Source organism: Monomorium pharaonis, chromosome 1 (genome assembly GCF_013373865.1).
Source record: "Monomorium pharaonis isolate MP-MQ-018 chromosome 1, ASM1337386v2, whole genome shotgun sequence".
Taxonomy (NCBI): Eukaryota; Metazoa; Arthropoda; class Insecta; order Hymenoptera; family Formicidae; genus Monomorium; species Monomorium pharaonis.
This window is the reverse complement of record NC_050467.1, coordinates 32,930,735-32,947,822: the sequence shown is the minus strand read 5'-3', so window position 1 is coordinate 32,947,822 and position 17,088 is coordinate 32,930,735. Positions and strand designations below refer to the sequence as shown.

The window sequence follows — 17,088 nt, the reverse complement described above, 5'->3', positions numbered from 1 at the left end:
TTTAGCAATTCCTTATATAATATCAAAAATTCCAACTATTAATATTAATAATAATAATAATGTTCATTATAGTGTTCAAAGTAGTCTAAATCTTGATGAAATGTGAAAAAATAATTAGAAATTTATATATGTAGCAATGGAAACGAGACAAATTTTTTTTTGTAAGGTAATACTACTAATTTTCTTTTAATCAACTTAATATTCCATACTTCAAGTGAGTTATTTTCTTTTTTTATATAATAAATATCAAATAAAGATGACAAACATGGTTTTGAATAAAAATTTTGTTGTTTGCTATATTGATATCCTATTAAGTGTATAGAGTCTTCACAAAATGCAAAATTTTTAATTTCTATAATTATTTTATTTTTTAACTCTACGAATCTATCGGCTACTTTTGAAATATCTAAATAATAATTATCTGTTTGTAGCTTTTTGTATTGTGGAGATCTACAATTATTTATCAATGGTCCATCTTGATGAAATGTTCTATTAATAATTTTACAGAATCATTTTTTATGATATTAGTACATTCAGTAATATTACTTTCTTCAATTGTACGATGTATAATTTGTTGCAAAGGTTGAGATGTTTTACGAACTTTTTTCTTTAATTGCTGCATATAATTCTCGAAAGGAAAAGCGCTAAAATTATCGAGTGAACCATATAACTTGACACAATCACTTAAATGTAAAAGGTTATGTATATTGTGTGATACGAAATCTGGACCATAAATTTTTATAGATTGACAAATAAAATGTTCCATTAAATTATGAGCATATGATATATAGTTTTCAAATTTAGAATAATATTCACTTATCATTATGGAACTTGCAAGACTTAATGTAATAAAATGATTATAGATTTTAGGCGATAATATATCTTTTAGAACTATAGGACCAGCATACAATACAAAAAATCTAAATTCCGTAGCTTTATATCTTTTACATTCAATTATTGAACGCGTCTTTCTAGAAAATTCATGAGGAATAAATTTCTTTATTTTTGAAAGGTTTTCTGAAATTTTATTAACGTCGCGAGCTCGTAATTTATAATGTGGTTTGCCATAAATCCACCCATATCGTTTGTGACAAAGAAGTCTTTTCATAGCACCTAACAAGAGACAGTGCATATAGTCTATTGGTACGTTATCTATTAAATTAAAATTTGGAATATCTAACAACATGCTTCTACCAGTGTGATGATCTTGTTGAGCATTAGTTCTAAAAGAAGTATCAGTTCTCTTATTAAAATATTTAGTCTCAGTAAAACACATTACATTATTAAACATGTCACCTTCTTGATCACATTTTGTACATGAAAAATATCCTGTGTGATGTTTAATGGATAAAGCAAATGATTTTGCAGGTGAATCGCAAATTAACATTAAAACTCGGAAGTTATATCTACAAGAATTGATTAATATTCCATTATTTGATAAATGAATACATTCGTTAACAAAATCTCTGAAATAATCATCAATAGACTTTGGCTTTTCCGGACCATGATATAAGGCAATTAAAAATACTTGTTTCATAAGAATTTTTATTGATTTTATAGAGCATAAAATAGGCCAAAATGTACTATTAGTACTTTTGCTCAAAGGCAAACCATCAATATTGACAGCTAATAAAAACTCTTCATTTTGTTCTATGCTGATTTTATGATTTATACAAAATAAATTTAATGTTTTCTCAATACCAAAATAATAATATGTTCCATTTCCTAGAGGTGTTACTACTACATTTGTAGGTGTTTTCAAAAGTGTCCTTGGATCTTTTGGTATATCATTACATCCGGGTATTTCTCGTATAATAGAAAGTATTTTTCTTAACGATGATAATGGTATATTATCCTCTATGGCCCATTTGGCTAGTTTCATAGATAATGGTACATCATTTCTCTCCCGTGTAACATTATGTAATAATGTATCAATATTATTCATGTTATGAAATAACTCATTGCCCGTTGTTGAATTAACATTTACGTAATTATTATTAATGCCACATGAATTTTTATGCAACATTACATTATCGTTATTCTTATCATATTCAATGTTTTGAATAATGTTATCATTGTTTATATCAATGTTATGAAAATCACAAGATGACTTAAAATCATTCTTATTTACATCAATGTTATATGAATCACAAGATGACTTGGAATCATTATTTATATCAATATCATAAGAATCACAAGATGACTTGGAATCATTATTAATTAGTGCTAGGGATCGATGTACTTTATTCGTAAGCTTTCTACAAAACTTCATCCTGTTTTTTGTTTCAAATCCGTGCATGGCCATGGTGAAAACTAGTTAAAAATATTAATAGAAATTATTTAATTAAATAAAACTAAAATGACGTGTATATTATAATGTATCCTGTAGGAAAAAATTATGCAAAAATTACTGTACAAAAAATTGCATATTATTATGTATGATATTCTCTAGTTTTTACAGATTTTTGTACAAAATTTTTGCCTTCAGAATTTTTCTGTAGAATGTTTTGTAAAATTTTCAGCAAAAGAATTTCGAAAGCGAAAACTTTGTACAAAAATCTATTAAAACTACAGAAATTCTTGCACAAAAATATGCAATTTTTTGTAAAGTAATTTTTGCATAATTTTTTCCTATATAATAATATATGTTCCGATGCGAAGTCGTGCACGCATATTCGATACAATTAAGACGCAGGTCTACGGACCCCAAGCGTATGTCACGCAGCGGATCCGGGTGGTGCCCCCCGATCCGTCCAAAAAACACCGATAAATAACCTAAATTATGTGACAGGTGTCACAGGACAATGCAGATCGTAAATTTGCTTGTCCCACCGTATCTACGTCGAAGACTTCCTGGCGGTACGCGAGAAAACATGAAGAAACGTGTTCGCGGAAACACTCTTCTCCCGTCCCCGCTAAGACCATCACCCAAATCGCTTATTGGTCCATACGGCGCCCTTCTTCAAATCAAAGCACGTTAATTCGCGGTTCATCATCGAATCGCAATGCGGAAAAATTATACCAAGTAGAAGGGGTTGTCGCCAAGGAAGATCTCGTCAGGCTCTCGAGCAGTCTGAGTAGATGCGTCGTTGCGCGTAGACATCAGTTCTCGATCTTGTACGCGAATGCGAATAATTATACGTAGAGACTTCGAACTTGAAACGTACAATGTAGGATACGGTGGTCCTCAAACATTAATAAACTATACACCGGATTGCATAATAACGCGATACATGTATAATTCGCGTCTTGTGAATATATAATAAACTGTGATATAATATTAATATTGTATTAATCTTATTAACTATAGACCTTTAACCAAGGACCTTACGCGAAACCGCGGTGTGCGTGTTCGTGTGCAACGCCACCAGTTTTTCCACAGAACAATATATAAAGGTTAAAAACAATTACTTACTCTAGAAAAGAACAATTCAGAAATTACTGTAGATCTACAATATATAAAATATTGAAATACTTAACACCTGGATAAAAATGTTACGCATGATACAGTTCATCGATATTAAAACCTCTATTCATTACGCATTCTGCGTTACGCCTTAAGAAATGCAGGCAAGGTATGCCAATTCTAGACTCTTGGCCTGTTCTTTTTAGCTGCACTGAACTGGTGCAATAAATTAAAGTGAGACAAATATATTTTTTCTCATTCTAACTTGTTGTATCACTGCAGCAGTGCAGAGAAAAAGAACAGGCCATCTAAGTATCTGCACTCTCTACTGCTCTCTGCATGCTGCCTGTGCACATGAGGAATAGCTCTGTGTTGTGTACGTGTGCCGCGTGTGCGTCACGTGCTCAACTTTTCGCTGCATTACATGGGCACGCGCCAGCACACGAATGCATACGTATACATCTCTTTCACATGTAATGTGTACAGGCAAAGTGAGCAGAGACAGAAACAGAAGCTTTAATATCGATTATTTTTAACGGTTTTCCCTTGTCTTCTCGCTTACGTATCATACGTAACGTTTTTATCCTGGTGTTAAGTGTATTTCAATATTCTATATATTGTAGATTCACAGTAATTTCTTCTGAATTGTTCTTTTCTAAGGTAAATATATTATACATGTATAATATAGTATTCCATAATTTTATTTACTTATATAATTTGTATTAATATTTTAACCTATAAATTTCGCCCATACAGAACACGATATTTTTAGAACGTTCTATGGTTTTTTTTTACATTTGACCCATAAAATGTTCTATAAAGTTTGTTCTGTACGGCGGCCACGGTCATACACGAGCTTGAAACGAGAAACAAGATAAAGCTTACAAATCAAATTAATCGATTTCTAGCAGAATTAGTAATAATTCGAAGTCATCTTACGATTCTGGTAACATAGGTATAAATAATGATTGCATTTTTTAAAACATTGCACATGACAATGAGGTTAACAAAATAAAGTTTCATAAGAATGTTAATGATAATTATATAAATTACGTTAATTAAACCACGAGCAATAAGTAACTTCGCTAAATTTTGCATTTTGTAAAAACTCTATACTTAATAATGATATATCAACGTACCAAGAAAAATAATTTTTATTCAAAACTATGTTTGTCATTTTTATTTGTTATTTAATATGTAAGAAGGAAAAATGACTCATCTGCAAAAAAGGAAATATCAAGTTTATTAAAAAAAAATTAGTAACTATTATGCTACAAAAAATTTATTTCATTTTTATTGCTACATATATAAATTCTTAATTATTTTTACTAATTTTATCAAGATTTTGAACACGTAACACTATAATGAACATTGCTATTATTATTAATATTAATAGTTGTAATTTTTATGTTATATGGAATTGCTAAAATTAATATTAGATTGTTAAAGTTTATAAATTTATTTAATGCACATTAAAATATTTGTTGTTTACTTGTAAGATAACCAAGATGACTTGGTTTGTTGTGAAATTTGATGCTGAGGATACTGTGGAAGCTGTACCAGATACATGGTATGTTCAGAATGAATCAAAATGTTATTGGCCTCCAGAAAATATTGCAAAGAATGTTTCTCTCATAAGAGATTTGATTAAAAAGAAGCGATCTCCTGAAGCAAGTTGGACATTACATCAAGCTAGTATTTTGGGCCGTTATGGTAAAGTAGTTCAGTTCTTATATGCCTATATATATATAAATACGTTATAATCTTTTGGTACATCAAATTATATTAATAAAATATAACTATAATGTATTCAACATCTTTACAAATATATTTATTCTTATGTTTCAATGTAAAAAATTCTTATTTGCATTCTCAGTTTTTAAATATATATATATATATATATATAAAGTAAAATTTTTAATTCATATATAATTTTTTTATTTTGAAAAAAATATAAGAATATTTTTACGATAATATATAATATGTAATTTTAATTGTGTATTATGAATTATTTATATATATGATTATATTTTTACAGATGATTATAAAACAGCACAAAAGAAAGCTAATAAAGCGAAGAGCACAAATAATCTTTCTTCCAATAACGAAAATTTAAAACACAAGAGTAGGAATAAGAAAAATAAAAGAAGACGTCATAAAAGAGTTGAAAGTGAAGAAATGTCTTCCGAGATAGAAATATCATCATCAGATGATGCAATATATCCTCGTATTGAAGAAATTGAAAGAAATGAACAATGTGGTAATCATATATGTATAGTATTATGTTTACATATATTATTTGCAAAATTTAATAGCGTATATTTATTGTAATATAATGGCACGTATTTATTGAACATCTTAAAAAGAAATTTAAAAATTAATATTTTTTAATTTTTTTTAAGACGTTCAATAAATACGCGCCATTATATTACATTATAAATACGCGCCATTATATTACATTATAAAAAAAAGTTTTATAATATTGTTAATATTTACGTTGTTAATGTATTTATGCATACATTTCTTTATTACATATACAAAAAAGGTAGATATTGAAAATTCTGATTTTACTAACCAGGACAATATTCATAAAAGATAATTAACAATAAAAAGATAATTAATGAAGATAATTAATAATTGAAAATATAAAAAATGTACAGATACATAATTCACAAAATCTAATAAAAAAATTGTTTATGCATTTTTTAAATAAAAAATCTAAATTACAGAAAAGAGTTCTACTTTATATATTTTTATCTTTCACATAAATTACATTTTTTCTAGAGAGAGGCGCAGGAAATCAAATTGATAGTAACGCTTCTACTCCTTGTATAACTCGTACAGTAAACACATCGCAGCATAAATCTCCTCTGATTTTGGGTCATAGTGTTGGTAAGAGAGATATTATTAATAGAAATGGAAAGTAACGAGTTAAAATTAAGTAACGCCGTTACTGTTACCGTTACTTTTTTATAATAACAATTTGATAATGATATTACAACTTTCCACAGTATTAATGGAAAGACTATGTTTGGAATAGTCACTTTTAACAATCAAGTCGTTACCATATTATGCGTTATTTATTTAAAAATAATAACTTGTAACTTTATTTGTTACATAAGTCAAAATAACGTTATTCATGCGTTATTCATGCGTTACTTTTATTCGTTAGATAACAAATATGTTATCGATATCGATGGTAATCGATGGTGCGATCCGCATGCGGGACGGAAACCGGTAGCGCCCCCGTGCGTTCACTTTCGTTCACTACCGCGTAAGAGTCTGGCCTTCCGCCATTCGAGTACGTTGTCGCGGTCGTCTCACGGTATTCGTTTCTTGTATATACCTTTTGTATTAATAAAGCTATAGTGTCCGCAGTTCGGCGTGTCGGTCGTTCGCGATACTTCCACCCTAACACTAACAGGTTATGGGCCCAGACTATCCGAAATCGCAGGAGTGACGTTCGGTTGCATACACGCGGTACGATACTTTGTCTGGCGCGAGATCTCGGCGTGAGCGAGAGAGCTGTCGGGACGGAAGAGTGCCATAAAGCACCGGATACAGAACGGGACACTATTGCGAGTGCTTCTCGGTTCGACGTACGCGCGGGAAATCGATCGAGAGTGCGGAGTATACGACAAGAGTGAGACGCGCATTCGATCGCTGATTTTCGTGTTCCTTTTCTTCTCGTGACGCCGGTACGAACTGCACGCGATGAATACGAACAGTGGCGTACGCATTGAGGCGCTCGGACGCGATAACTACGACACGTGGAAGCTTCAGATGAAAGCGTTGTTGATCAAGAACGACGCTTGGGGGTATGTAAGCGGAGACATACCGAAGCCCGAAGCCACGGAAGGCGACGCGGTTCGTGAATGGTCCACGAAGGACGACAAGGCAAAGTCGGATCTAATACTGTCCATAAGTGCCGGTCAGCTGAAACTAGTAAAAGGTTGCACAACGTCTCGTGAGCTGTGGATTAAGCTAGAGAGCACGTTCCAATCGAAGGGGCCGGCGCGCAAAGCAACCCTGTTGAAAAGTCTCACTTTACAAAAGATGGACGAAACGGGCGATGTGCGGGAGCACCTCCATGTTTTTATCGACGCGGTCGATAAGTTATCCGATATGGATGTGGACATCAATCCGGATTTGCTGGCGATAATGATGCTCTACAGTTTACCGGCGAGTTACGAAAATTTCAGGTGCGCTATCGAAAGTCGTGATCAATTACCGACGCCCGAGAACTTACGCATTAAGATAATTGAGGAATACGATGCGAGAAGAGCATCTGCGTCAACCTCGGTGCAAGGTGCCATGTTTGTGGGAAAGAAGAAGAAACCGAAGGCCCGTCCCGGAAAGAGTGATCAACGCAAGGTCAAAAATTTCGAGCTCAAATGCTTCAAATGTCACGAGAAAGGACACAAGGCCTCGGAGTGTACATCGAAGAAGGCAAGTGAGACGCAATCCTCGGGGGTGTCCCTTCTATCGACCGATGACGGGGATGAAGCGTGTCAAGCAACAGATAACTCTAACGTAAGTATCTGGTGCCTGGATAGCGGGTGTACTTCGCATCTCTGCAAAGATATTAACACGTTTACAGACGTCAACGAGAGCGATTCCGGCAGATTGAAGCTGGCGAACAACGCATCCACCGAAATAAAGGCGAGAGGTGTTGCTAGAGTCGTGGCGACCGTGGATGGCAAGCGGAGCGACGTGACCCTGCGAGACACGCTGCACGTTCCTGAACTCCGCATGAACTTATTGTCAGTCTCAAAGATTACGGACAAGGGATACGATGTGATCTTTAGCAAACGGAGGGCCACGATCATCGACAAGAACGGACTCACTAAGCTAACTGCGAAGCGCGCCGATAATCTCTACTACGTGGAAGGGACGCTGCCTGAAAGTTGCCAGGAGGTCGAACTCGTGAGTAAACCAAGCGAAAATTCTGTGGCATCGATGAATTCTTCATCAATCTGGCATCGACGGATGGGCCACCTAAATTTTCGAGATCTGCATAGCGCGGTCAAGAGCGGAGCTGTTCGCGGAGTCGATATTCGAGATGGAAACGAAGGCTTAAAATGTGAGATCTGCATTCAGGGGAAGATGACACGGCCGTCTTTTCCAAAGGAATCCAGTCGGGAAACAAAGAAATTAGAGCTCGTCCACACCGATATTTGCGGCCCTATGCGCATGTCGTCGAATGGCGGGTCGACTTACTTCATCACGTTTACTGATGACTGCACGAGGTGGACGGAAGTAAGATTTATCACGAATAAGAGTCAAGCGCTCGAGGAGTTCAAGACCTTTAAAACCCTCGTCGAAAACCAACACAACACAAAGATAAAAAGCATCCAGTCCGACAACGGGCGCGAGTTCGTCAACAGGGAGTTCAATGAATACCTCAAGTCGCAAGGAATACAGCGTCGTCTAACGACAGCTTACACGCCAGAACAGAACGGAGTGGCAGAGAGAAAAAACCGGACATTGGTGGAATCGGCGAGATGTCTTTTGGTCCAATCCGGTCTACCTTCATCGTTCTGGGCCGAGGCGGTTTCTACAGCGAACTACATACGAAATCGATGTCCTACCAAGAAGCTCAACGGAAAAACGCCTTACGAGGCTTGGCACGGCAGAGCACCGGTGGTAAAACACTTCAGAGAGTTTGGATGCAAGGTGTTCTGTCTCGACAGAAACCCGACGAAGGGGAAGTTTGACGTTCGATCAAGAAAAGGAGTATTCATAGGATATTCTGCTGAGTCTAAGGGTTATCGAGTGTGGATACCCGAGTCGCGAAAGGTCGAGGTAACCAGGGACGTGCAGTTCCTGGAGGAACACGTCGAGGGATCGAAGACATTGTTTGAAGACTTCCACCCGGAAGGCGAAACCAACGACCGAGAAGAAGAAAACGATTCAGAGAATTCTACTGATCGTCCGAAGACTCCATACATCGATATTGAGCTAACCTCGAGACAATCCGACGAAGAAATACTCGCAGAGGAGCCTGAGGAGGCAGATCAAGGAGATCAAAATGAGGTCGAAACACCGGCACGTAGGCCCGGGCGCCCTCGCATAATTCGGACCGGACGTCCAGGTCGTCCTAGAAAGGAGCGCTGCGCCAACCTACAGGATCGAGATGAGGTCGCCTGTCTGGCCGAGATCCCTATAAAATCAGCAATCTCGGGGACGGATTCATCGGCCTGGAAAGAAGCTATGGCATCGGAGGTAAAAGCCCTTATTACAAACAATACATGGACGCTAGTCAAACGCACCGAGGATCAACAAGCAATTGGAAGTAGGTTCGTCCTACGAAACAAGTATAACTCTAACGGGGACATTGAAAAGAGAAAGGCTCGCGTGGTAGCACGCGGATTTTCCCAGAGACCCGGCATAGACTTTCGCGAGACATTTGCCCCCGTTGCCAGGCTGAGTTCTATACGGACGGCGGTAGCTATTGCAGCTCAGCGCGACATGTTGATTGAGCAACTAGACATCACAACGGCTTACCTGAACAGCGACGTGAAAGAAAAAATATTCATGGAACCTCCGAAACACTTAGAGGACATCTTGGAGCACATCGTTCAATCCGGACAAGGAAGTAAGACTACCCGGAGCATGGCAAGGGATATGCTGAAGGAGCTAAGGGAAGGAGACGTTGTTTGTCTGTTAAAAAAGGCCTTGTATGGACTTAAGCAAGCGGGACGCGCCTGGAACGAACGACTGGACGAAGAATTGCGAAGCGTTGGCGCGACACCTTCTGAAGCCGACCCGTGCGTCTACCACATTGGATCGGGCGAGAGTAGGAGCTTCGTGATTGTATACGTGGACGATATTTTGATCATGTCACGGGACAAGGCGATCATTAAGAAGCTGAAGGATCATCTCGGCGCCAAGTTCAGCGTTAAAGATCTGGGCAACGTGAAGCACTGTCTAGGCCTGGAATTCACGAGGAGTGAGAACGCGGTTACCATCGGTCAAAGAGGCTACATTCTGGATGTCCTGGACAGGTTCGGCATGTCCGAGTGCAAACCAGTGACGACACCGTTGGAACCCGGCCTCAAACTAGTCAGTGACCAGGACGACGAAACCGAGCAGGAAGCCGATTTTCCATACCGGGAATTAATCGGGGCCTTAATGTACCTATCCGTGGGAACGAGGCCCGACATCACTCACGCAGTGAGCTACCTAAGCCAATTCAACGACTGCTATACTGAAACTCACTGGAAGGCTGCAAAGCGTGTTCTACGTTACTTGAAGGGAACCAGCAACATGGGGCTCATATTCGAGCGCTCGGACGACCCTCCTATGATGTTTGCGGATGCCGATTGGGGAGGATGCAACGTCGACCGTAGATCATACACAGGCTATGTCTTCATTATGGGCGGAGGACCAGTGAACTGGGAATCCAAGAAGCAACAGACGGTGGCACTGTCATCAGTCGAAGCAGAGTACATGGCCTTATCCGAGGCAACCAAGGAGGCCCTGTACATGAGAGGACTATTGAAGAACTTTGGAGTTAATCTGAAGAGCGTCATCATAAAGAGCGACAGCTTAGGTGCGCAGAAATTGGCTGCGAATCCGGTGCATCACGCTCGCACAAAGCACATTGACATCAGGCACCACTTTGTGCGTGACGCTGTCAAGAGGAGAGACATATCCATCGAATACATTCCAACCGATGAGATGGCAGCGGATGTTCTCACAAAAGGACTACCGAGAAGGAAGCACGAGGACTGTGTTCGTCTTATGGGTCTGAAGTCCTTAAGCCTATAGAGGTGTGACCGCCTCCGCTGCGGCTCGAGGGGAAGTGTTATCGATATCGATGGTAATCGATGGTGCGATCCGCATGCGGGACGGAAACCGGTAGCGCCCCCGTGCGTTCACTTTCGTTCACTACCGCGTAAGAGTCTGGCCTTCCGCCATTCGAGTACGTTGTCGCGGTCGTCTCACGGTATTCGTTTCTTGTATATACCTTTTGTATTAATAAAGCTATAGTGTCCGCAGTTCGGCGTGTCGGTCGTTCGCGATACTTCCACCCTAACACTAACAAAATAAAAAATTAATTTTTTTTTTCAAAGAATAATTTATAATGATACGAGTTACTTGTCAAAAGTGATTATTCGAACCCTGGTGTTACCATTAACGTTATGAAAAATTGTAACGTCTTTACCAAATCGTTATTGAAAAAAAATAAAAGTAACGGTTACTTCTCATCTCTGGTTATTAAAATATATAGTAATTTAAACGTACATACAATATAAAATTATAATTATTTACATTTTAGATTTTGAAAAACGAATTTTAAGGGAATTACATATCATCAGCCTAAAAATTGATGACATTTCTGAAAGTGTAAATGTTCTAATAAAGAATAAAGCAGATGAATCTCAAAATCCATCTATACTTAATAGATGTAATAAAATTCCGGATATTGTACAATTATTTCCAGTAAACGATGAGTCTTTAGCTCAATTAGAAACTTGGCTATCAAGCTCAGAAGAAAATAGGACAATGTTGGTAAGAAAAATTCTTCCTTCTACTAAAATATATAAAATATTAGAATATGTGTATATTAAAAGAAGTTTATTCAAAAGAAATTATATTAAAAAATTCTAAATATACTTAACAGTGTCATGCAAATAAATTTTAATAATTTTTATATATTTTATTCCCATATTTAATCAAATCTCTTTAAATGTGTTAAATTTACATTATAAATTTATAAAAAAAATTATCAATAAAGATTGTATTATTGAATAACATAATATTATTGAATAACAACAGTAATGTAAATACAGTTAAACACAATGATACTAATAAAATCTATATTACTAATATTATTAATCCATAATACTAATATTAATATAAATATAATCAAGGTAATATATTATAACATCATGATATGATCTCGAGATTTATTAATTTACTTTCATTGATTCGAGTCTTTATATTCTATTTACTTTTTATCAATTTTATGTGCATTTATTAAAGATTAAGTAATTATTTTACAATTGAAGAAGACATTGTAAATTGTAAGTACGTATCGATATCAAAACATATCAATTTCATTATATGACACATTTTATTTATGTTTAATAATAAATGGGCATCCTTCTTCGTCTTATTTTACATTTGTTTTGTACGAATATGATTCTTTGGAAATCATATGATTCTTTGGAATTTAAAGGATTACACCAGTGTAAATACTTAAAAACAAAGAATAACCTTGGGAATTTTTTGTAGTGAAACAATAAAATAAATGAAAAATTGGTTTTAGGATCTTTACTGTATATGTTTTAACCTGTAATTTTTTTATCTTTTTGTATCAAATTATCGACGCTGAATCTTTGCAAATAAAATTGCTATTTTGTGGATTTTAACAGAAGGCGTTTAGCAGAAAGATTTTTATCTAGGACAAAAAAACAAAATTTTTTTATAATTTAAACTAAATTCTCTAGAAAAGTATGTAGGATTTTTAAAATCGGTAATTTTTTTTATAGATAAATTTAACTGAATTTTTTTGGATAAAAAATTTCTAGGTAAAAATAAAACTTTACATGTTTGCCATTTCTATATAAATTAATATTTTAACAAATGCCTACGTACTTCTTTAGCAAATTTAATATAGATTCTGAAAACATTTTGTTTTTTGTCCTAAGTGAAAACGTACGACACTTCTGCCGTAAACCCTCCAGAAAAATGCAATTTTATTTTCAGAGCTTCAGCGCCGTCATTTTGATACAAAAAAATAAAAAAATTACAGTTTAAGACAGGCACAGTAAAGGTCTTAAAACCGATTCTCCATTCATTTTACTGTTTAGCTATAACAAGTTTTCAAAGTTATTTTTTGTTTTTAACCATTAAGGGCTCCAGCAGACCAGCGCGATTTTGTCGCGCGCGACGCGCGATGTCCAATGAGCGACCGCCTTTCCGCTTATCTCTGTACGCCCATTGGATATCGCGCGTCGCGCGCGACGGAAAGTCGCGCTGGTCTGCCAGAGCTCTTACACTGGTGTAATCTCTTAGTTTTAATATGTTTAACAAAAAAATTAATTTGATATATTAAAAAATATTAATATATACACAACACACAACACGCACATACGTATGTACATACGCACTTACGCACGTACATATGCAATAATAAATAAATGTAAAGACAAATCTTTAAAATAGCATAATATCACTTATGTGATAAAAAATAAATACAATAAGTATATTAAAAACCCCTATTCCGATCAGTAGATCTTGGTCCCTAAATAATAATAATTTTTGTAAATATCCTTGCATCATGCGAACTGCGTACCGCTTACTTGTCGAAACACAAACCTTATATGAAACCGGAATAAATAATTTACATCTAATAATTTTGATGCTTACAAGTATCTATAAAATGCCCCCCTTATTTCCCCAAAAAACCTATAAAGGAAAAAATAAATAATATTTAATAGATTTTTATTAAATCAATAATTTTATTATAAATTAATAATAATATAAAAAAATATTAAAAATATAATTATAATAATTTAATAAAAAGAACTTATTCTCTCTCTCTCTCTTTCTCTAAGTCATTATTTATAATAAATATTTAAATAATTGAATTTTCGTTATTATTTTGTTATTGCAGTCTCAGAATCTAAGTAGCATCGGAGGATGTAATGTTAAAGACATCGTCAAAAGAATTATGTTTCGTGTTTTTTCCAATGAAGTTGGAATGGGTTACTCCTGGGAAGGAGCTAAAAAAAAACCTTTTAAGAATTTAACCATTGCAAATACGATTTTATGTAAGTTTTATTATATTTAATTGTTGTCATATTATTATATTATTATAAAATTTTTATTAAATTTTCTAATTTTATTATGCTATTACTAATAATAAATATTTTGAAATTAGGATAATTTGCTAATTTATATTTGATAATTTGTAAATATTTTATAGCTGCCGTACGGTACAACAAAAATGCTGCTAACAGTACAGATTTGGAAATAATAAATGTCATAAAAGCATGGCTTGTTAGGAGCAAGGATCATTATAATAATAACAACAAAAAAAAACTGACGAAGGAATAGAAAATTTGGATGTGCAAAATCAAGACAAAGATTAAATCGTTTAAAATACAAAGTTATATATTATGATGTTTTCCATTTATAGTGACTCAAAAATCGTTCTATCTTCGTTATCTAATGTATGTTTTATTTTATATAATAAATTTAATTGCTGTATATAAGTATAATTATAGTTTTTTATTGTAAATTTGATTTTCTATATATTTAGTGTAATACATTATTCCGGTAACTTTCTTGTATATATATTTCATATTTTCTATACGTACATACAGCTAAGCAGTACAAAATATGCATGCGGATGTATGAACATACATTGTAATGATAAAAAGACTTTAATAATAATTAGAATATGATACATATTCTAATTATTATTAAATATTCTTTTTATTATATATATATATGTATATATATATATATATATATATATATTCGTTAATGTATTTTGTATGTATATACATTTATATTGTGTGCTGTATATACATACAAAATACATTAATGAATATACATATTATGTACCATAATGTAATATTCAAATAATGTATATAGGATGCATATACATTTAATATCATATGCTGTATACATACAAAATACATTAAAGAGTATACATATTACGTACTATAATGTATATTCAAATAATGTATATAAGATGTATATACATTTAATATCGTGTGCTGTATATACATACAAAATACATTAACGAATATACATATTACGTACCATAATGTATATTCAAATAATATATATGAGATGTATATACATACAAAATACATTAATGAATATACATATTATGTACCATAATGTAATATTCAAATAATGTATATAGGATGCATATACATTTAATATCGTGTGCTGTATATATATATACAAAATACATTAACGAATATACATATTATGTACCATAATGTAATATTCAAATAATGTATATAGGATGTATATACATTTAATATCATATGCTGTATATACATACAAAATACATTAAAGAATATACATATTACGTACTATAATGTATATTCAAATAATGTATATAAGATGTATATACATTTAATATTGTGTGCTGTATATACATACAAAATACATTAACGAATATACATATTATGTACCATAATGTAATATTCAAATAATGTATATAGGATGTATATACATTTAATATCATATGCTGTATATACATACAAAATACATTAAAGAATATACATATTACGTACTATAATGTATATTCAAATAATGTATATAAGATGTATATACATTTAATATTGTGTGCTGTATATACATACAAAATACATTAACGAATATACATATTATGTACCACAATGTATATTCAAATAATGTATATAAGATGTATATACATTTAATATCATGCGCTATATATACATATGAAGTATATTAACGGATATACATATTATGTATTATAATGTATATTCAAATAGTGTATATGAGATGCATATACGTTTAATATCATGCACTGTATATACATACGAAATACATTAACGAATATACATATTACGTACCATAATGTATATTCAAATAATGTATATAAGATGTATAGACATTTAATATTGTGTGCTGTATATAAATACGAAATACATTAACGAATATGCATATTATGTACCACAATGTATATTTAAATAATGTATATGAGATGTATATACATTTAATATCGCGCGCTGTATATACATGTGAAATATATTAATGGATATACATATTATGTACCACAAATGTATATTCAAATAGTGTACATGAGATGTATATACATTTAATATCGTGTACTGTATATACATATGAAATACGTTAACGAATCTCATTCCGATAATATTTATATATTCTCTGTCATATCCTCTATATGTACATTGTAGTAGAAAAGTGTGTACATTGATGTATATATAATGTATGTACATGACATATACCCGAATGTTTTATAGGTATATACACAGAATATGTAAATAATATACATTTCATATACATATGTACATACAGAGGATCTTCAATGTACATCACAACGGTAACATTTGCACATTCTATGTATATTCCATCTATATACAGTGCATGACGGAAGTATATACATAGTATATGTAATATACATGGATGTATATACATTGTATATACTATGTATATCCTAATGTTTTGTGGGAAGTACCTTAAAAAATAAATTGCTGCATTAACTATAGTATTGAAATGATTGTTTTTTTGCTCTTAAAATATTTATTTTGTTTGTTTAACTTGTATAACTCAATTGTTTATACGGACACGCAAGAGTAAAGTATCTTAAACAAATCAACTATTGTATCAACTATGGTGTTGATATATTATCTGCTTTTAAAATATTCAGGTCTCGATTTTTTATTTAACTTATGTAATTCTATTGATGCTCAGGAGTGTTGCAAATGTTAAGTAGAATGCACCCAAAATATATTGTTATAATTACAAAAAAAATAAAATATTGCAAAATACATACATTTACACATAACCTCTTCCTTCTGTCGCAAGACATACTCTGCCTGCGTTCGAAAATAGCTTTAGCTGGTGTTGGGAAAAAAAGGTTAAGTTGGTAGTATTGAGAATTCCCAACGCTGTGTTCGTTTTCTCTCAGCTGGAAGTAGTTGGAGATCGATCGAATAGGT

The 17,088-nt window shown here is 33.4% G+C and overlaps 1 protein-coding gene across 1 annotated transcript; it reads right to left on the bottom strand.

The window, feature by feature from the left end:
* Positions 1–11: 11 nt before the first annotated feature.
* LOC114255061 lies at positions 12–4,065 on the bottom strand. The gene is made up of 2 exons (XM_036287633.1): positions 3,416–4,065; positions 12–2,313 (listed from the first exon to the last, which is right to left on the bottom strand). The coding sequence occupies exon 2, from the start codon at positions 2,303–2,305 to the stop codon at positions 464–466; it is 1,842 nt and encodes a 613-aa protein (XP_036143526.1). The 5' UTR covers positions 2,306–2,313; positions 3,416–4,065; the 3' UTR covers positions 12–463.
* Positions 4,066–17,088: the final 13,023 nt, after the last annotated feature.